A 21,306-nucleotide genomic window follows, 5' to 3' on the forward strand; every position below is an offset into this window, starting at 1 on the left:
GCCCTCTCTCACAGAGTCCAGTAAGAATCTTACTGTCTTAAAATTTATGCAGCAGGTAAAGGATGAGGTAGATATTATCTAAAGGTTGTACCCTCCCTGGTTTTAATGCCTGTCATTTTGGGGGAATTGGCTATGCTATGCATTAGGAAAAACATCTAATTTGGGAAACGGAAGGCCTGCCCAGTTTGGAATCTTGCTCTTAGATTCTGGAAAATGTAAGTTATTATATAACTTTTTAGAGCTTCAGCCCTCACAGCTTTGTGTTAGAATTAAGAACTTTGAAATAGTAAACCATCTTACTAACACTATTGCTAGCATCATAATGTGTATCAAAGTTTCTTATAAGTAGTAAAAATCTCTCTTACTGTTTTGGACAATAGATAACATATAACATGTTTTACAAGTGGCTTAAAAACCCACATTAGGGATGTTCAAGAGCATGAATGGGATGAAGGGAAGGTGAGTGGCACCCAGAACATCGGAGTGTGTAACCACCTTTTGAAATTCATGGTTTTGACAGTTGAGTTCCTGTCGTACATAAGATGTGGTGTTGATTACTTGACATTGTTCATCGATGGTACAGTCGTTGACTTTTAGTACACTTTAAAATAAGGTGGATTAGCTGTATTTTTGGATAACTGGATAAAAGGTAAAATACAGAAAGCACAGCAAGAGAGTCCATGGTTGGAAGTGGGCAAGTGTGAAGGAGATTAGGAAGGTGTTGGGAGAAAAGGGGGTTGGAGAGGGATGTTGAAATACAACATGGGAGAGAGAAGAGTCTATATCATTCAAGAAGGTTGAATAACAACATAAACAGAGGTACAAGAGACTGGATGGTTTGTTTGTGGTACTAACTAGTACCTCAGTTTGGTGAGAGTCTTGATGGATGTGGCTGGATATGTAGGATATGCCTTTTGGAAGATTCTGGACATTTTCTTAATTTGGTCTTGCCTAGTGCATTGATAAGTTTTTCAAGTCCCTGTTTTCATTAATTTCCTCTGAGAAGCCTTCTCTGTCTGCTCAAGCACACTTGATTATATCTTTTTATTTGCTGTCTCTACATGCAGAGCAGTATGGCAGTGTGGTTAAGTGGGAATTCTGGAACCAGGTTCTCTGGGTTGAAATTCTGTCTCTGTTATTTACTAGTTTGTATGGCCTTGGTGAAGTCTTTTAACTTCCATGCTTCAGGTTCTTCATCTGTAAAATGGTAGTGTTGTTATCTAATTTATGTGGCTGTTGTATTGTGGTGTAACTTACATTAAATGCATGGAAAACTATCAGGCACGTAGGAAGTATTATCTGTGTGGTGCTCATGTTAACCTCTGGTGGAGACTTTATCAGTTGACCTTTGATCACATTTATTTACGTGGCTCAGGTCCCTGCTGGACTCTGTCCTTTTGGAGGGAAGTTTATATTCTGTTTTTACCTTGAATTCCCATCATTTCCTACTCTCTCCTTCTTCCTGACAGTGTGGAGATAACAATTCCACAAATATGTCTGGATATATTGCTTCTGTGAGTCTTGCTTAAGTCTTCTAATCCCAGAGCAACTGAATTTCAGGAGGGACTGCCTTATAGCCTTATACCCTTATACCAGTGGACTGGCTGGTTGTACTTGTTATGACATAAGTCCAGCTCACTTCCATAGCTGACACTGTAAAAGTAATTCTATTAACACTTCTAAAGGTAGGCTCCAGCTCTTAAGTCTGTGTGTAAGGAGTTATAATTAAACATTAACTGTTTTGTATGGCTTTAATGAAAAGAAGTTTCAGTGTTTCATTAGCATCATACAATCATGGGTACTATAGGTTAACCCTTTGATATAAAAACATTGCAGGGTAAAGCCCAAGGTAATTTCTTCCAGGTTATAAGGTGAAAAATGCATGTGAAGGCATCCTACACTTACCTTACAGGTTAGGCGAGTGGAAAGGATGTATATGGTGTGAGTGGTACTTGTAGTATCTTTACTCTGTACAGCCTTGCTTGCTGGTAAATGTTATTCTTTTGGCTTTCACCATAGAATGTGAAGGCAGCTCTGACTAGGATATTTTTCTTGGTTGTCCTCAATTTCTAATAATTGGGTAGAAATGGGGAGAAAGAGACAATATTCTTTCTTGCCTAAACTATATTTCCTGGTCATAATGTTTTATTGATTTTATCTTTCTTTTTGCATTTAAGATAAAACTTTCATCCTATCATTACACAACTTAGTACTTTAAAATTGAACAATAAGCTTTAAAAACTTAGGTTTCAAATTCAAGGTCTATATAATCACATGTGAATCAATTTTATTTAAAAGGTATCAGAACCAGTACATTGGTTTTGCACATCTGATGAGTGTTTAGAAACTTTAGATTGAGGGAATACTTACTTATTTCATGTGGTTTTTAACATCTACAGAAGACGTTGGATTTTCCAAGTCAGAACTGTGCACAGTAAGAGATGGAGCCAGGATCAAACCCATGAGCTGGATTCCTCACTTGGCAGCCGGGTCAATGTTACTGCCAGAAAACACCACAAGTTCTGTACCTTGATAATATTTTTTGACATCATCAATACTTTTTTTTTAAATGAGAAAAGTAAAAGGAAAATCAAGAAGCAAGATAATACTTGAAGTTGAAAATAAGTTATAATTTGAGCTTTCCCTTTATTTTTGGAATTATCACCTGAACTAGTCGAGAACTATATTTTCTTGTATAATCCTTTGTCATTATGCTTCTAAAAGGACTGTGAAGGGATCATTCATGTGTTCTCGATTCTGTCTGGGGTTGAAACAGACACCTAACTCATACAGAAATACTGACTCATCAGATTCTCTCTGTTACAGCACGATTGCAGTGCACCAAGTAAGAATTTGAAGTTGCTATCAACACACTGTTTCTTTGAGCACTTCCTAGGGATATATCTAAGGTCTAACAGCCGCCACCTTCATTCCTGAAATTTTACCTTTTCCTTTCTTTTCTGAGTTGTTCAGTAGAAATAACCAACATGTTTAAGTGCTTAAGTGTGTGTCAGACACTGTTCTAAGTGCTTCATTTATATTAACTCACTTATTTTACTTCTCACAATAACCCTAGGAGGTGGGTTCTATATCATTTAACAGATGAGGGCTCTGAAACTCGCCCAGAGTCGTGCTACTGATTGGTAGGAGCAGGAAGCTAACCTGGGTAATCTGCCATGGAGCTCACACTCTCAGTCACTTAGCCATATTGAGATGGGTGTCTTACAAAATGGGCAAGTGTGTTCTTTTTTGGGGATAGGAATTATGATGGTGCATTCACTGTGATCTCTGAAAGGACACAGCAGCTTACCTTTCTTAGTCAAGGAGCAAAGCTGTGGGGAGTAAGGAACAATTTTGGAAGAACAGTCAGTTGTTGGGTGTTGTCAAGATTTCCCTAGGACTAAGCTTTCAAAAGTCATTGAGTTTTGAGGGGAAACTCAGAGGAGTTTGTGGTGAGGAGGGAAGAGAAGGAGGATCTCTGTTACCGGGTTCCTAAGTATCTGGATCTACTCACATAACCCCCTCCTTCCTTCCCAAGTCTTCTGTGTAGGAATTCCATCCACAACTTCAAATCCATTTTAGCTGGAAAAATAAATGGATGCTAAGGAGAATGCTTTTTGCCAAGTCTTGGTGAGGGTACCCATATACAGCTTGGCTTAAAATTATCCTACAACTGTGCTTCCCGTCTTTCTCTTCTCATAGCATCTGCTACAGGGGTTACGAATTCTCTAGCCTCAGCCAGACTGGGTGCTGTGGCATAGATGCACACTTTTGTACAGCGCACTTCTGTGGAAGGCCAGCTAACTCCTCCACCTTAATACTCTGGGCTGGAATGACAACTGTATTTAGCCTTTGTAACAAACCTGTGCAGTATTAATTCTCTGTTGTATGGGTAAGAAAAATGGGTCTCAGGAAGGATGAGTGAGTGTTCACTGCTTTACAGCTGATTGGTGGAGTCTAGTTCTGATGAAGCTTCTTTCTCATTGACTGATTATTCACTATGGAGACACTCTTTGTCTTTCTTCCTGAAAGTCCAAAGCAGAGCCATTTTTAATCTGATAGACTTCTGCTTTCTTAAATTTTAAGTGCCTCTCAAGGAGAATGTGAACTGGTCCCACAATTTTACTCCTCTTGTGGGAAGAGGTATTACTGTACATCCTCTTTCCAGAGCATGATTTATTTTTCAATCAATATTTTAAAAAATTCAGTCTTGTGTATGTGTTTTTTAAAAGCCTCTCCCAGGCTCAAGGCCTCTGGTCCTGAAAATTGTTCTTGCTGTCGGTGTGTTGGTGAGTTCTTGGATCACAGTGGTACTGAAAGTGACCTTCATATTTGGAGACCTATTCATGTGTGAGTGCTTACTTTGATAGGTACACGGGCTTGGCGTTTCATGAATGATGGGTTACCATAATAAATCGTGGGGCCATGTCTAGGCATGGAGCCATAATTGTTCTCTTAAAGAAAAGACTATTCTGACACTTGCTAAAAGGGTAAGGAAGACTTTATTCAGGACTGTTGCTATAGGTGCCAAGAGCGTCACAATACGGGGAGAGAGATCAGGCTTAACTCTGGTTGCAACAGAACAAATGGGGATTTACATAGCCATGGAGCAGGTTGGGGGTGCTGTGAATGGAAGATTACCAACAGGAGACACCAAGGATAGGAAGATAGTCCAAGAACTTCTTCATCAAGGGTAGGAAGGAATTTGATCAGATACCCAGGCTGGGTATTCTCTCTAACTTGATGTGGCAGGATTCTTGCTAAAACATGGCTATGTGGGGCCACTGGGGAAGGGGAGCCGAAGTAGGGACCTAGTTTAGAAGAGGGCTCTGGGAAAGAGTTCAGAATTCTGGCCAAGATGAAAGCACAGGTAGACATACTGTCCACAACCAAAATGAAGGACAACAAAAATTTAGAAACAAACAAAAAAAAAAACCAACCAGAACTTACAGAAAATTGAACTGTACAGAAGTCCGACAACCATTCATCTAAACCTGTAAGGGGGAGGAGTCAACGGTTGGCAGAGAGGGGTTGCGGCAGGAAAAAGCGGTGGCTGGTGGACCCCAACACGCAGGCAGTGGTTGGCAGACCCTGGGTGAGGGGAGGCAATGAGCAGACCCAGTGAGGGCGCAAGGCGGCTGGCTGACCAAGGTCACACATTCACGCACAGATAAACCAGGGGAAATCAGGCAGCCAAACAAACCACGCAACCCAGGGCCCCAGTGCTGGGAAATAAAGTCTAAAAGCACTTATTGAAAACACTTATGGGGGTTCAGGTGCCAGGAGAGACTCCCAGCCTCACAGGAGAGTTTGTTGGAGAGACCCACAGGGCCCTAGAATGTACACAAGCCCACCCACCTGGGAATTAGCACCAGAAGGGCCCAATTTGCTTGGAGGAAGTGGCGGAAGGGACTGAAATCTGACAGAGAGCCGAGCAAGCAGTACCATTGCCCTCTCTGACCCTGCCCCCACATACAGCATCACAACCCAGCAACCTGGGTTGCCCTGCCCTGGTGAACAATTAAGGCGCCACCCCTCACTACATAACAGGCACAACCAAACCCCCCCCCACAAATGGCTCAAACTGAAGAACAGATCAAAGCCCCAGAGCCAATACTTCTGAGCGACCAAGAGATAGCTAACCCATCAAATGCACAGTTCAAAACACTGGTCATGAGGATGCTCACAGAACTGATCGATTTTCGTTGCAATTTAGATGAAAAAATTAAGGCTGTGCTAAGTGAAATGAAGGGAAATGCACAGGGAAGCAATAGTGATGGGAAGAAAACTGGGACTCAAATCAATGGGGTGCACCAGAAGGAAGAAAGAAATAACCAAACAGAAAAGAATGAAGAGATAAGAATTCAAAAAAATGAGGAGAGGCTTAGGAACCTCCAGGACATCTTGAAATGTTTCAACATCCAAATTATAGGGGTACCAGAAGGGGAAGAGGAAGAGCAACAAGTAGAAAACTTATTTGAACAAATAATAAAGAAGAACTTCCCCAATCTGGCAAAGCAAATAGACTTCCAGGAAGTCCAGGAAGCTTAGAAAATCCCAAAGAAGTTGGACCCAAGGAAGAACATGCCAAGGCACATCATAATTACATTAGCCAAGATTAAAATGAAGGAGAGAATTCTAGAATTCCAGCAAGAGATAAGGGGACAGTCACCTACAAAGGAGTACCCATCAGACTGTCAGTTGATTTCTCAAAAGAGACCTTCCAGGTAAGAAGGGGCTGGAAAGAAGTATTCAAAGTGATGAAAGGGAAGGACCTACATCCAAGATTGCTCTATCCAGCAAAGCTTTCATTTAGAATGGAAGGGCAGATAAAGTGCTTCTCAGATAAGGTCAAGTTGAAGGAGTTCATCATCACCAAGCCCCTATGAACTGAAATGTTAAAGGAACTTATCTAATGTGGAGAGTGGAGGGGGTGTGCAGAGTGGAGGGGAATGAAGGGGAGAAATTGGACAAGGATAATCGCATAATCAATAAAATACATTAAAAAAAGAAAAGGGTGTTCTGAGGAGCCTGGCTAAAGGTTGGTCAGAGAGACTGTGTTGCGTCCTATTGCTTGAATTTAATGTTAGTGTTCAGATATTGGACTTGAACCCAGGGGAGATACCGTTCAATGAAATGTAGAGTGAATCCGCCCCAAAAGTTTCCTACTGGTGCAAACTTCTGTGGAAGTGTTGGCATAGTTGACCGGAGTAGTTCTGAGAGGGAGGACCTTCAAAGCTTCTGTGACACTGCAGTGTCAGACTGATTTATTTTTAATTTTATTTAACAAACATAAATAGTGCTTAAGGGTCAGGCTCTGTTTTAAACCTTTTACAAATATTAACTTAATCCTTAAAACAACTCTATGAGGTGCTTATGCCATTGCCATTCACTTTTTACAGATGAGGAAACAGAGGCCCATAGGAGGTAAATAATTTGCCCAAGGGCCTGTGGGTGGTGGGACTTGGGTTTCCACTCAGGCAGCCTGGCTCCAAAGTCCGCTTTGTTAGTCATTCTGTCAGGTCGCATCCCAGACTTTCGTCTCCCAGGGATCCCCTGCTCATTATTCTGGACTCATCTTTATTCTCTTCAGGAACAAAGAAGAATTCTTCTGGATTTAGCCACACTCTGGACGTTGTTCAAGTTGAAGTCAGGATTGAAAAAGATGTTTAGTTGTACATCTCAAATAAATCACAAGGTTATTTGTAAACAACCTTCCAGGTGGCCCTTCACATTAGAAGAAGGTCAAAACCAGTCGTTTATTGGTAAAAATATATTCTCTGCCTGTTTCACAGACCGCAGAAAATAACACTGATGGCCCATTTTAATCAAAGGTTGACTGCTTTTTTTTTTCTTTTCTCCACCAGCAACCTCAGTAGCATTCCATTTTAAAAATAAATGGAATAAACGCTCCATTTGTAGGGAATGAATGGTAATTCTGTGGTAAAGCCTTAAGGAAGTTGGCTTCAGATAACATACAAGTGGCACCCAAACTTATTTAAAGGCAGATCCCCTTCGAGCCAAGCAGATCCAGGCCTTAAAATATTTCTTTAGTGATCTCTTTACATTTGGCTTGTTTTTGTCAAGCTGGTATCTTAAAAGGCACTGGTTAATACAGTATTAACATCAAAGTTATCTAATATGACATGTGGGAACTTGAATATTCCATGGTACCTTCAACTTATGACTTTAAAACTTGAATTACAGATCTGTCTATGGCAGTACAGAAGTTTTCCCAGTCACTGCAGGATTTCCAGTTTGAATGTATCGGCGATGCTGAAACAGATGATGAAATTAGTATTGGTGAGTACTACTATTCTTCAATATCCTAAGTAATAATTTTGAAAGTCCTACTTAAGATACTGGTTTCATTGAAATCAGACAGATACACAGACTCAAATATTAAACATGTAAACTATTCTGACTGTGATAAAGATAAAGGGTGATTTTTGGTGACTGTGGAAGAGGGTACTATAGATTGTTTTAAAATTGAGCTCTGTGGTTTCTCCCATAAGGGCATTACTTAATAATTCTATAATTCAGCTCAGCCCTTTGAGAAAATGTGGATGACAGTGTCTCTGCCTCAAAGTTGATCATTCATTCAAACTAATACATATCGGGCCTCTGTTATTAATTGTGTTTTAAAATTTTTTTTTGCCTCATATTGATTTCTCTTTTAACATGAATATTTGTTTGTGTAGGGGAAAATTCAGTCATGACATATTGAACCCGCGTTGTAGATCACAAAACGTTACTGGGGATCAGGGGACTTGAGCCCTAATCCAGCTTTGCCACAGTAATTTAGCCGTCTGACTCTGGGAAAAGGCATACGCCTTCCTCAACCACATGGTTTCGTTTCCCATAAAGTGAAAAGGTTGGGTTATGTGATCTCGAAAGTTCTCTCCATATCTGAGTTCACTGTTTGATGATCAGATTCATGTAGAATTCTTTCTCCCACATTGCAACAATCCCCACTTGCCAGTTTGTACGGATGGGGTCCATTTGTAGGCAAAATTGGAGACATGTCGCATAATCAGAAGACTGTGTAAAATGTGTGCACATTTGAGAGAATAATACTAAGTGTACTCACCTTCCCGGTATAAAACTAGAACATTACAGGTATCTGGAACAGTGACTCCCAAGCTTTTATGTGTGTATGACACACCGGGAGACCGTATTAAACGCCATTCAGACTGAGAAGTCTCGGGTGGAGTGTGCAGCTCTGTCTGCGTTCCCAGCAGACTTGAAAGTGGCGTCGACGCTGCTGGTGCACAGACCACGCTTCGAGTAGCAGAGATTTATGGCCCCTGACCTGCCTCTCCACAGTCACGTTCCTCTCTTCTCTCTGCCATTTCTTTTATAGTTTTCTCAATTGTATGCATTTTTAAATAAGGTGTTTTTGCAGTTTTTGTAAATAAGTAGCAAGTCCAAAGCTGTCAGTGCAAGGAAAGGGCAGTGTTATCTCCACAAGAGAAAGGCTCTCAGGAGAGGATAAGCTGAATGAGTCTCTGATTCACTGTGTGACTTCAGCTTGTTTACATTCATGAGAGTTTCTCCTGGAGAAATTATTGGGCAAAGTGCAGAGTCCTTTGGCTATCGGTTTCTGCTTGTGGGATTTGCATTATGCTTAGATCAATCATCACGGGCAGGTTGGCAGTCTCGCCCGGGAGCTGGGCCAGGGGCTCCCTTTGTTAGCTGAGTGCTAGGTACCCTGAGCCGAGTGTGGAGGGGCTGGCTCTTGGGATCAGAAATGGCTTCCCCTGCTCTCAGCTCTCTAATGAAAGGTGGCCGAGCCACGCTTGTCCTCTGGTTGGGGAATAGTAGCAAGAAGGGAGAGCACTGCCAGAGGGGCCTGATGCAGCGTGACTTCTTCCTCTTTACTGGGTGAAAGGACAAGGACATCAGTGACCTACACCATGACATTTGGAACAATAGCTATCATTTTGGGTGCCACTTCTTGACATTTGTCATAAATATCAACCCCCCCCCCAATACAGGCTTTGTAACACACACCTAGCCAGACCAAAGGTTAGATTACTAAAAGCTTAGATTAATACTATTAAAATATTAATATATAAGCATTATTTTTTAGAAAAAAGAAAGAATACCCACATATTCACATAACTGCAATTATTTTGACTTAATAATGAAACCTGTAAATTCTAAGAAGACAGAGGTCAGATTTCAATTTTTTTTTTAAATACCATTTTAGCTCTAGTGCCTGACCTATGGTGTGACTCGTGGTAGACTCTTTGTTAAATTGTTGACTAAATGACAGTTTTTCTTATAAAATTTATTTTTATTTAATAGAATAATATGTATATGTTTTTCTTTATAAAGAGGATTATAGTAAATACTTCTGGGGTTTTATAGATATAATTTTTAATAATTTCATGACTTTAGAATATTTCATCATATTTACATACATGAATTTATGAAATCCTTATGGTATATTCAGGTTGCTTCTAGTTTGTCTTTTACTTGTTAACAGTATAGTAAGCACATTTCCGTTAATTCCACTGTGCTTCTTAAAATACCTTCTTAAAGTCGCACGTAATAGCTGCAGAGGTAGGGTTTTAATCACGGTGTTATGTGGTCTCGTAGGCAGATGTTAGGTGGTTTTCCCAGGTTGTGCCGACGTCGGTCTCTTTGTCTCTTTCCACTTTGGTTGTGCGTTGTTGTTGTTGTTGTGGCAGATACAATGTGCAAGGTGCGAACAGATGAGTAGGAAAAGGCTTATTAGATGGATGAACATTAAATTAAATGATAATGCTTAGGGGGCTTTGAGGAGTTAGGTCAAGGTGAATGCTCTTTAGGGGTGTCCTATTGTTTGCTACTTTTCTATCAGGAGACTTATTTTATTTAGCTCCTATTACAGGGAATATGGCTTAAACACCAATGCTTTGTTAGGAAAACCTAACTTAGAGTAAAAGTATTTATAAACATAGGTTATTTCTAAACAATGAATGTAAAAATATAGGTGTATTTCCATATCCTCACCATCTAACCTTTTAATGCTTTTACCGAGCCTCCAAGTGCAGTCTAAATAGTCACAAGTAACAAGGTATGTAATGAAGACATACTAGGCTTTCAGTGATCATTCCTAACACGCAGGGCTCCTGTGAGGATACGGCAAGCCGTTGCACCGAGGGCGGGCACCCACGAAGGCATCCCTGAGACTGTTGGGTACGGCTGGCACGGGTGGACCGTAGGAACCGACCTCACCCACCTTTGTCACGCTCAATTCTACACGAGAACGTACAAAATGTCACTTGTCTTTGTTTGTTTATTTCCATTACATTTTTTTAGTGTTGGTTATCTTGAAAATAGCTTTTTGAAGCCCCACTTTCAGCTTCTTCTTTATTCCTCTGAGTCAGTAAAAGAGGAATGGAGCAGAGACAGCCGGGACTCGTAGCTTCGCGTAACAGCCACAGCCGCCTCCTCCAGAGTAGTCTTGAGACATAACCAGAGACGCCACCACTAAAAGTGATGACTTACCAGAAAAGCTCATCTTTTATAAGTGAGCCATGTCAGTGCGAAAGAATCATAAAATCAAGACGTTTGCAGACTTTCTGTTAGTTCTGGTGGTGGGCGTGCCCGAGTGTGCAGTAGGAAGATGAGTAAGATGTCTACTTTTAGTGTGCGTACAGTGGGATAGCGTGGAAAACAGATCTGGAACAAATTAAGGAAAAGAAGGAGCTGTTTCTATATTAATATAATTACCTAATTAGTAGAAGCTGTTCCAGGCATTTCTTAGACTCGTAGGCCTGTGTCTGGCCTGTAAATCGGCCCTGCTCTTCGGCTGTCCCCCTCTGCACCCACCTTTTGGCCTTGTGCCTGTTGGCTTTTTTGTGTTCTTGTTTTGGTATCAGTGATACATTGCTGGCTTGGAAGGAAGCAAAATGGGAATGGTGGTCTGGGACGCAGTGGGGAATTCCTGTGGCTCAGAGAGCAGGTTAGCTGTTTCCAGAATTAAAGTCCCAAGCAGGGCAGCATCGGACACTCTCCTTTCAGCATCCTCCTTTCTATTCAAGAGCAGTAAGAGGTCATTGCTCCTGCCTTTTCTAAGGATGGATGAGCTGCAGGTGAGCTTTTGATGGCTCCCTTTTATCTGCCCACTGCTACGCTGGCCTGGTGGGAAGCAGCTTATGAGGCCATCCCACTTAACTTCACACAGCTGTTCTAACTGCCCCCTTTTTGTACTGCTTCAATTTTGAACTGAGTAAAGACATTGAGTTGGGAGTAAGTGAGGAGTTGAGTAGCTGGACGCTTGGAGCTTGGAAATTTGTGGTGTGGAGGAGGGGATGGACTCTAAACTGATATAAGATTCACTCCTCCTCAGGTAAGTATATGGGTAAACTAGGTATAAAATGGATCATTTATCAACTGTAAATGCATAGTAATATCTATATAAATGCAAAAAGACAATACTCACTGTATCAGTCCTGGTACATGTACATGCATGGAAATCATGTGAACCCAAGTGAGTCAGTGCCTAGTCTTAAAACCTAACTAGTGAGAAATAAAAGGCTTTCTCCACAAAAACCGAAATACTATTCCTTTGAAAACAGGTTACCCTGGTTCAGTTAAACAAGTATAAACTCCAAGATATTACTGTGAATCTAGTAGGTTAATTTAGCTCATGAGAGTAAAGGGTACTAAAAGCTATAAATCTTAGTGTATTCCTTCAGAATGTATGTCCACACCAAAGCTGGGGTACGCAAGTTACTGTTTTGTTTCTGCATTTAATGCCTATACTTTGAAATTATTTTAACCAAAGTCTTAAAAGAAGTCTGAATTTTAAAAAAATTAAATATTCCTAGTCACACTGAACTACTGCCAATAAAAATATTAGTCATTGATAAGAAGCAATGCTTGTTCATTCCACGTAATTTTGGAAACCATTGGAAAGTCCAGTTGCAATTGTGCATAAACAGCTTGTGTGGTGGCCTGTGCTGATGCTCATGAAAGTCTTGGGCAATGTGAACCTCGCCCTCAAGAGATTAAACATTTACCAAGAAGGAGAGTCAGTTTGCTAGTAAATATTTTAGGTGGGGACTTCATTCCTTCAGACACACCTAAACAGAAAATTCCTGTGGTAGCGACAGACAACACACAGCCACTTGTCAGCTAAGGTTATGGTTCCCAACACTGAGTGCAGAAATGAGGCCATCAATTAGGTAATTCATATCGAATATGTTTTGGAATAATTGCCAAGATATTAAAAAATTTTTTAATTTATTTATCTTTAGAGGGGAAGAGAAGGAGAGAGAGAGAGAAACATCAATGTATGGTTGCCTCTTGTGCGTCTCCCGCCGGGAACTGGCCTGCAACTCAGGCATGTGTCCCAACTGGGAATCGAACCGTGATCCTCTGGTTCACAGTCCTGCGCTCAATCCACTGAGCTACACCAGTCAGGGTGTGAAGATATTTTTGACATTACTAATGTATTCCTGTTCAGATATTTACTCTGTTTGAATGCAGATCTTCAGACACAGCGATACTGATAATTTGATATAGTATTTAATAGTATTTAAATGAATAATATGTATTAAAATTCATAATAATGAATTTAATAGTATTTAAATTGAAGAATATGTTGCATCCTAAAAAAAAAAATCCAAACACTTTTATATGGAAATCCATGTACAAATTGTAAGCTGGATACATAGTGAGTGGAACCAAATCCAAGTTTTAACTAATGTGTTGTCTGAAATGTGCCCTGTATTTTGGATTCTTCCCTCTTCTCTCTTTAGGAGAATATGTTGAAAGATGAGACCCACAGGAGAGAAATTTACAGTAGTCACGTTTCAGGTCACAGGATTTCATTGTTTCTTCCTGAGCGAGTAGAGCTTTGCGCGGGTGCAGGTATATTTATCGTTTGATCAACTCTCTGAAGCTGGGTGTGCTGTAGTGTGATACAGTGGTCAAGGGACTGAGCTGTGTGTCTGAAACCATCTTGGTACATTGACAGAAGCCTGAGAGTGATCATTGATGCTTGCCCAGAGGGTGCGAAGTGGAAGATATTTTTTTAAGGGAGGAGTCAGAACGTTTCCTTCATTTTCCTTGTTGGAGAAATTAATGTGGGAAAATGCATGAATCTTATGCCAAATCAATGCATTCACTTTGAGGATGCATCTGTTAGGTCCAATGGAAAGGTGTTGTTTGATCAGTTTGCCAAGTGATAAATTAGGAATATAGTCTAGGATGGGAGGTATGACGTTTGCTTTGTGTGTTTAGAAGGGATTCCTATGCAGTATAAAAACACTTTGAGAAATAGTAACCTGTGTTTCAGGTTAAAAACAAACGGATATATTTATAAATGAAGGGAATACATTTAAAAGATCAGATGAATTAAGCTAAAAAGGAACCTATTTTCTTCAACTTAAAATGATAAAATTCAACTGTCAGCTACTAAGCTATGACATTATTGAGTGCTTTTGTAAAGACTTTCTCCAGAATTTAGTTATGAGCTATGGACGCTCATCCCTACGGATTACTACGAATAGTTATCTAACGCTGTTGTGATGCATCAGCCCGAGTGTGGCCTCTTCAAGGGCATTTCTTTGGGAAAGTTTGCAAACCAGAGACAAGACCATTACCGACCACAGCCAAAGTCTGCCAAAAGAAATCTGTGGTTTTTATTCAGCTCAAGGAAACATACTACATTTTCATTTGCTGAATCAAAAGAACACTCATCAGTTATTACAGACCCTCATTACAACCCAGTTAAATGTGGTTATATAAATCAGGAAGTCCTCTTGAAGTGGAACCTTCCCGAATGCCTCAGTTGTTTATACAAATAACATTTTCTTTTGAACTCTGTGGAGGAAGCATATTTTCCTTTTTAAAGACTTCCAGTTGGACAATTGAATTATTGTTTTCCATTTTTTTAACCATCCTTATTTTTGCACCCACACAGAAACCACCCACATTTACGGATGGGAACAGCTGGGAAAGATGCACATTTCAGGTGGAGTTCTTCTCTAAAAATCATGCCACTTACGAGATGTTTTCATCGTATGAGCTCTGTGTTTTAAAGACCATAACTTGGTTTAATTTAAAATTCAAAGGCTTAGCTTTTTTCATTTCAGGCTGTAAAAAAACAATAGGAAACTTAATGCCACTAGCCACATGTCTCAGAGAAAAAAAATGCCTCAACTTATTAATATACAATAATTTCCTGAAAGCCATTTATTTCTTTCGTGATTTGTTCTGGTAAACAAACCAAAAAAATAGTTTAGTCTTTTTCACAGAGAACTCAGTTTTTTTTATCTCCTTCCGCAAATTTTATGCTCTTTGAGGTTAGAAAGTTTTACTCCCATTTCTATTCCTGCATAACACTTTAGAGCTTCATTTATAGCAGAGGCTTAGTAAATATTTGCTGCATAAATAGTCCCCCTGCAAAACCTAGCAAACCTTTATATTAAAAACAACAACCACCACCACCTTACAGTACATAAATTTTCAAGATAGATCAGGCCTAGGTGAGTGAGTGGGAAGATGAGGGAAAGCCGCTGCAAGGAACGGATGTTTAAATCAGTCATGGGGAAGTGGCCGGTGAAGGGGGAGTAAGGAGAACATTTCAGATTTAGAGAAGGGATGAGTGAAGGCTTTGAGGAGGAAAGGAGATAGCCAAGGGGAAAATAGCATGTGTGAAGGTTATGGGCAGGTAGATAGACCTAACAGGCCATGTTAGGGAGGTGGAGTTTTAGCCTAAAGGCAGTGAGAAGACATTGCAGGGCATTAATCAGAGAAGTGACATAGTGTTTGCATTTTGAAAAGGTTCCTCTGACTGTTTGATGGAAGATTTAAGAAGGCTGCCCTAGATGAGGTTTTTGTAGGTTTTACTTGGCTACTTCCTTGGGTTTGTGTTCAGGAGAAAATGGGGCATGGGTAGCCTGACTGTATAATGTCACAGCCTGACTATATATGGATACCCGTGGGTTTTTGTTTGTTTGTTTTTAAATGCAGTTACAGACCCACAGAACCACAGAGTAGATCTCTTTTTATTTTGTGTATGAATAGAACGGTCTTAGAAAAATTGGAGTCTTATGGTTGGGTTGTAATTTCAAGCCTGAACATGACATGCTCTTGATGGCGTTTTTATCATAACTTTTGGTATAATAACAGAGGCATGCTTTATACTGCCTGTTGGTAAACATCAGACACCGGAAAGGTTAGGTAGCGGCCTGTGGTGTCAGGTGCCTGGTTTACTTTGTTGATAATTTTCTAGTTTGCTCAGTGGAGTTTGTCTACCAGTGTTGAACATAATGTAAATTCTGTCTCTGCTTTGAAAGTAGCTTTTGAAGATGGTATTGTGTTCCAGTTGTTTTCACATTTGGTGTGGAGTTTATGCATTTCTATCTAGGGGCTGTGTTTATTCTAGGATAATTCTCATACTTCATGTACATGTGGGGATGAGGAGTTCCTCGGGTTATTGTTTTTTTTGTTTGTTTTTGATTATTAGAAAGTACTACTTCTGCCTCAGAAATATTGCCCAGGTTTCTTAGCATCCCAAGCTTAGTATCTTAAGAGCACAGACTTTGGAGAACACAGGGCCTGTCATTTTGCTTTAGACACAGGTGAAATGATTTTCTAAAGTCACGCCAGTAGGAGAACCTTGTTCACCTGGCTCCTAGATTATGAACTTTGAGTTTACTTGTTCATTCATTCAATAAAGTCCTATCAGACACCTGTGATTTATCAGACTTTGTTTTGGGTATTGACACATCACTGTGCAAAACAGAAAAACATCTCTACCCAAATGGGTTTGCATTTATTCTTGAGGAATAAGATGATAAAATACTTAAGGTCATTATATATTAAGTTAGATTGTATAAGTGTTTATGGAGATACAAAAGAAGGGAGATTTCAAGAAAACTTTTTCAGTATTTTTTTCATAATTTAAATTTTAATATATCAAATTTTAATATAGGGATATTACTGCAGACTACTTATACACTGAACCTTGATTTATCCTGTGTAATCAATCAAATTTACATGATCATGTAAAGTTTTCGTTATAAAGACTGACCCTATTTCTGTATTGAAACCATTTGGTATAAAGGCATAAAGGTAGCCACTATTTCTGAAGCCTGCTGGCTGTAACTGCACTAGATTTTTTTCTTTTCCTGAAGCCTTTAGAGTGTTGGAACATATCTCCACTTCTGTATTTGACCTCTGCATTCTTCTGCTCCAAAACATTGTACTTCTTCCGTTGCTTGGGCATATCTAGTCTGACCGTGAACTTGAACATTCATTGTTTAGATGTGTGCAATATTAAAGAAAACTAAGACACAATATCATTTCCGCTGGGGTACAAAGGTTGAGATTGAGAGCAGAAGCATACATTGCCATATAGTTTGAAATTTAATTTGCATGCTCTCAGGAGGCGCTCAAGCTTTTGATTAAAGTTGCCCTTTGGGAGGTTTATTCTGGCATCAGTGTGTGTGATGAATTATAGCATGGAAGTCTCGGCCAGTTCAGAGTGAGTTAAAGATTGCCTTCATCGCCAAATCATTTATGAACCAAGAGAGAACAGTTTTAAATGTGAATGAAGTAATCAAAGTACAGTTTCAATTTTGACATAAAGTGTTTGGACCAGAAATGCAATTGTCCTGGGAACTGTCCGCAGTAAGTGAGTTAGGAGGCAGGACACGGACACCCAGGGATTAATGGAGAACTCGCTGGCAAAAGGCAAAGACTAGCATACGAGCAATGGAGAGAGACTTGCAGGTGAAGAGGCCCGGCTATAGAGGGAGCAGTTAAAAGGAAACAATAGTTGAGTAATAGGCCCAAAAAAGAGGAAGAGAAGCTTGTTTTTCGGATAGTTATCTAGGAATATGTGCCTAGGGGAAAATAAGACCAATTCCAATTAATTGCTCTGTTATAGATAAAATTTGGGTAGTTGTTGAGTCACGATTCGAGGGCTGTGGAAAGAAAAACTTTTGGATCATGCTTTATCTTTGGGACTCGGATAATATGTTATTTTCTCCATAACCACAAGGCTGAAGCTTGCTCCTGCTTCTGCCATTGAAACTGCAGATGCGTTTCAGGCAAGGAAGCAGAGATGATTCTTACAAATTTCCATAAAATACATAGTTTTCTATTTAAATGGAGTTTGAATTCTTAATTTTTTACACAAAGCATGCATCCCTCCACCACCCCCTTGCCAAACTGCCTACCATGAGAATCAAGTACGGGGAACCATAAACATTTGATTCCTGGGCCCCACCATCAGACCTGAACTAAGGTGGAACCCTCTGGATTGAGACTTTAGGAGCCTTCAGTTTTATGGAGATTGCTGGTATCTGATGCAGCTTGTGGGAGACCAGTACCCTAAACAATATGCTTGTGGTTTATCCTGAGATCGGCACAATTGGGTAGTGTACAAAAACAGGGAAAAAGTCTTTTCCAGGATGTGATTTTCTTTTTGATCCTAGTTCCCTGATGCCCAGTGTTTTGCCAACCGAGCCATTAAAGATGGAGCAGCAACGTGTTTGTAGGGAAACCCAGTCATTTATTGCCACATTTTCCTCCTTCATAGCCTGCAAACAGGTTTTGGTTTATGCAGAACAAATGGATTTATACCCTGATAATGAGACAAGGTGGATGCTGAACAAACTACCCAGGGATGAAAAACTTGGCTTTTTGAATTAAAGTCACACACAAAGTGTGGCTTAGTTCATGCTGGTATACACTTTGGGTTCTCTAGGATTCTCTACCAGTAATGAATATCTTCTGAGTGTAAAGAACCTTATGAGTTTTTAGAACCTGTGAACACAAATAAAATCTTGTTCTGTCCTCATAGGCTTATAAAATACAAGGGAGTAAAAAAACATAGCTTTAGGATATAATTACTATAATACTAAGGCTGATGTGCTGAGTACTTTAGCTACAGTAAGGACAAAAGTGCTGGGAGAACACCAAAGCTGGAGAAGGGCCTTCTGATGGGGACAAGTGATGCTCAGTGAAGGGGGTTATTCACGCTGGGTTCTAATGGTTAGATAGATACGCTTAGGAAGTGTATGTAGGTAAAGGAATGCCATAGGAATGGGAAGCTATAGGAATGTCTAGTAGTTTCAAAGTGCTAAGTTAGAGATTGGAAATAGTAGCATCTCAGGCAAAGCTACTTGGAAAGATACCTACAGCCTCCTTATGGAGGTCCCAGATTACTTGCAATATGGAGTTTTGATTTTATTTACTGATTCAAGGTTTTTGAGTTGGATAAGGACATACTCAAAGGTGTCCATTTTAATTTATTTTTTAATCCTCAACTGAGGGTAAGTTTATTGTTTGAGAGAGAGACAAAGAGAGAGAGAAACGAACATTGATGTGAGAGAGTGACATTAATTGGTTGCCTCCTGTACGTACCCCCACCAGGGATTGAACCTATAATCTAGGTGCACACCTTGACTGGGAGTCAAACCCATAACATTTTGGTATAAGGTATGATGCTTCAACCAACTGAGCTAAGGTGCCCTCTTAAAATTTTGATCATTCGTTAGAGTTAGAGTCATAGAAGTTGGGAAACCAACAACTAGGTTGCTATGATAGTACAACAGAGATGAAGTGATAGCCTTACATAGGTACAGGACAGAGGAGAGAAATCAGCAGTATTTAGTGAGTGGAAACAAGGAAGGAAGGATAAAACATCACTTCAGTTACTAGGAGCATGGTGTTAGGAGCCCATTAACCAGTTTATATGTGCCCAGAGTACTGAAGCAGAATTAGGAGTTAAGATCTGACACATGTTAAGTTTCAAGATGCAGAGAAAGTCCCTGGTAGAAATTCCCAGGAGGTCATTGGACTTGTTAAATTTAGAATAGTGAGTTGGGGCTGTGGCGCTATGCCTGGAGCAGTGTGGGAAAGTGTGTAAATTTCAGGTGAGCTAATCTGAGAATGGTGAGAGAAGCCCTGTGTGTTTGACTTTAACCTCTTGGTGGGGTATTGTGAGGATTAAGGAGCTGTGCACAGCGCTGTGGGTATCCAGTAAATCTTCCCCCACCCATGTCTTCCTGCTCTTCCTTCTTCATGAGGGAAGGAGTATACCCAGCAAGTTTGTAGACCTGAGGGAAGGAGAGATAGCTTGAGAGGAGAGAAGAGTGATGGTAGGGATGAGAGGGAGAGAAAAAGAAAAACGTAGCTAAAGATGGGAAGGGGAGAGATTAAAAACTTCTTGGCAAATTGTTAGCTTGCAAGAGGAGGAGGGCTTCTTTGCTGAGACAGGCAAGTTTGAAGAGAATGAAGAAAGATAGTGTTGACCAGAGGGTCTTGAACTTTTCTCTGAGAATCAGAAGGCTAGGCCATCTGGTACAACTAGGGGAGGTTTGGGGCTGGGTTCTTGAGAAACGAGAAAATTCTTTGTTAGATAGTCACTGTGGGAAATAAGATTAGGAGTAAACTAGAGTTGAATGAAAGGATTGCCAAAAAGCAGAAGCCACGGGGTTAGATAGCTTGAACTCTTGGTGTCTTTGTGGGTGTGTGAAAGTGCAGAGGAGGAGGTCATTGCAGATTAAGAGGTTGTGGAAAAGAGAAGCTGGATGTTGGGCGCAGAAGCGGATGTTGAACTTTCAGGAGAGTGGTGGCAGGAGGATTGGGGGCAGAGGAGTGTGAACGGGTGCTTCAGTCTTTGTGGAATGTGAAGGCATGCTGGGAAGTCAGTTCCTGATGGTAGTGAGAGTGGGAGGTGGGGCTGACTTGGTGTGGTGCTTATTTGTCAGCAGTAGATTACTGGCTGCTTACTTCGAGGCAGGGTGCTGGGCACCTGATTGCTCTGTGAGCGCAAACAGCTCTGACACGGGCTGCCTGTTATATAGCAGGGTAGCAGGCTGGCAGCGCACTCGGTGATCACCGGCCAACCCCACTCCGCCACAATAGTGGTTTGTGGAACAAAATAGACTTTGATGTAAAGCAGTCAATGAAATACCTGCTTCTCCACTTACTAGTCGTAAGATTATGGAGCAAGCCACTCCAGCTGATTGATCCTCCTTTTTTTTTTATCTGCAGAGTGAAGGTAATATCTACTTCAGTACTTCATATCATTCTGTGGATATTAAATGAGATAGTATATGCAACATCTCATATCTACCTCTCAGTTGACGCACTCGATGTGTGAGTGGTCTGTACCTCGGGAAAATGGTTTCTGAACTGGGGGTTGTTTTGGCATTGGGAAACAGGTCAAACACCACTAAACCAAAACAAAAAACTGAAGGCGACATTAGAAAAGCATAGTTTATTCTTTAATTTGTGTGCTTTGAAAATAAATATGAGACCTGTCCAGAAAGTATCCAGCTATGTAACATTAAAAAATAGAGCCATTTATTGAAGAAGATACAAGAAACATTGTACATTGGACCATGTCACCTTAGTCCACTTCAAAGTAGGCACCTTGGAACCTCAACACAGTTCTCCCAGTCACCATCAGCACCCTCATTGTATTTTCTTGAATCACTGATGGTCTGAAATCTTTTTCCTTTTTGGGAAAACACAGAAGTCACAGGGCACCAAATCTAGATTGTAAGGAGGCTGAGTCACCTGGGTAATTTGACGTTTTGCCAAAAAACTCGGCACAAGATGTGATGCATGAGTGGGTACATTGTCTTGATGAAGCTGCCAATCACCAGTTGTCCATAGCTTCGGCCTTCTCAACCATCCGAATAGCTTCTGCGGGGAAATGTTCGAGCTTAATGCAAAATTTGATGCATATTTTTTCTTTACTTGCTCAGTCATTTCAAACATGATGGCCACACAGTACACATGCTCACTCACCGGTGTCTACCACCCCTACTGACTAGTAAAGTC

General features: G+C 40.5%; 1 protein-coding gene across 1 annotated transcript in view; it reads left to right on the forward strand.

Moving 5' to 3' along the window:
• ARHGAP42 (Rho GTPase activating protein 42) overlaps positions 1–21,306 on the forward strand; it is a 251,945-nt gene that overhangs the window by 58,155 nt on the left and 172,484 nt on the right. Inside the window, exon 2 of the mRNA XM_037029702.1 lies at positions 7,708–7,803. Within this exon, the coding sequence (XP_036885597.1) occupies positions 7,708–7,803 (96 nt within the window). The remainder of the gene's footprint in view (positions 1–7,707; positions 7,804–21,306) is intronic.

This window comes from Sturnira hondurensis, unplaced genomic scaffold (genome assembly GCF_014824575.4).
Source record: "Sturnira hondurensis isolate 20B ecotype Veracruz unplaced genomic scaffold, ASM1482457v3 Scaffold0020489, whole genome shotgun sequence".
Classification (NCBI taxonomy): Eukaryota; Metazoa; Chordata; class Mammalia; order Chiroptera; family Phyllostomidae; genus Sturnira; species Sturnira hondurensis.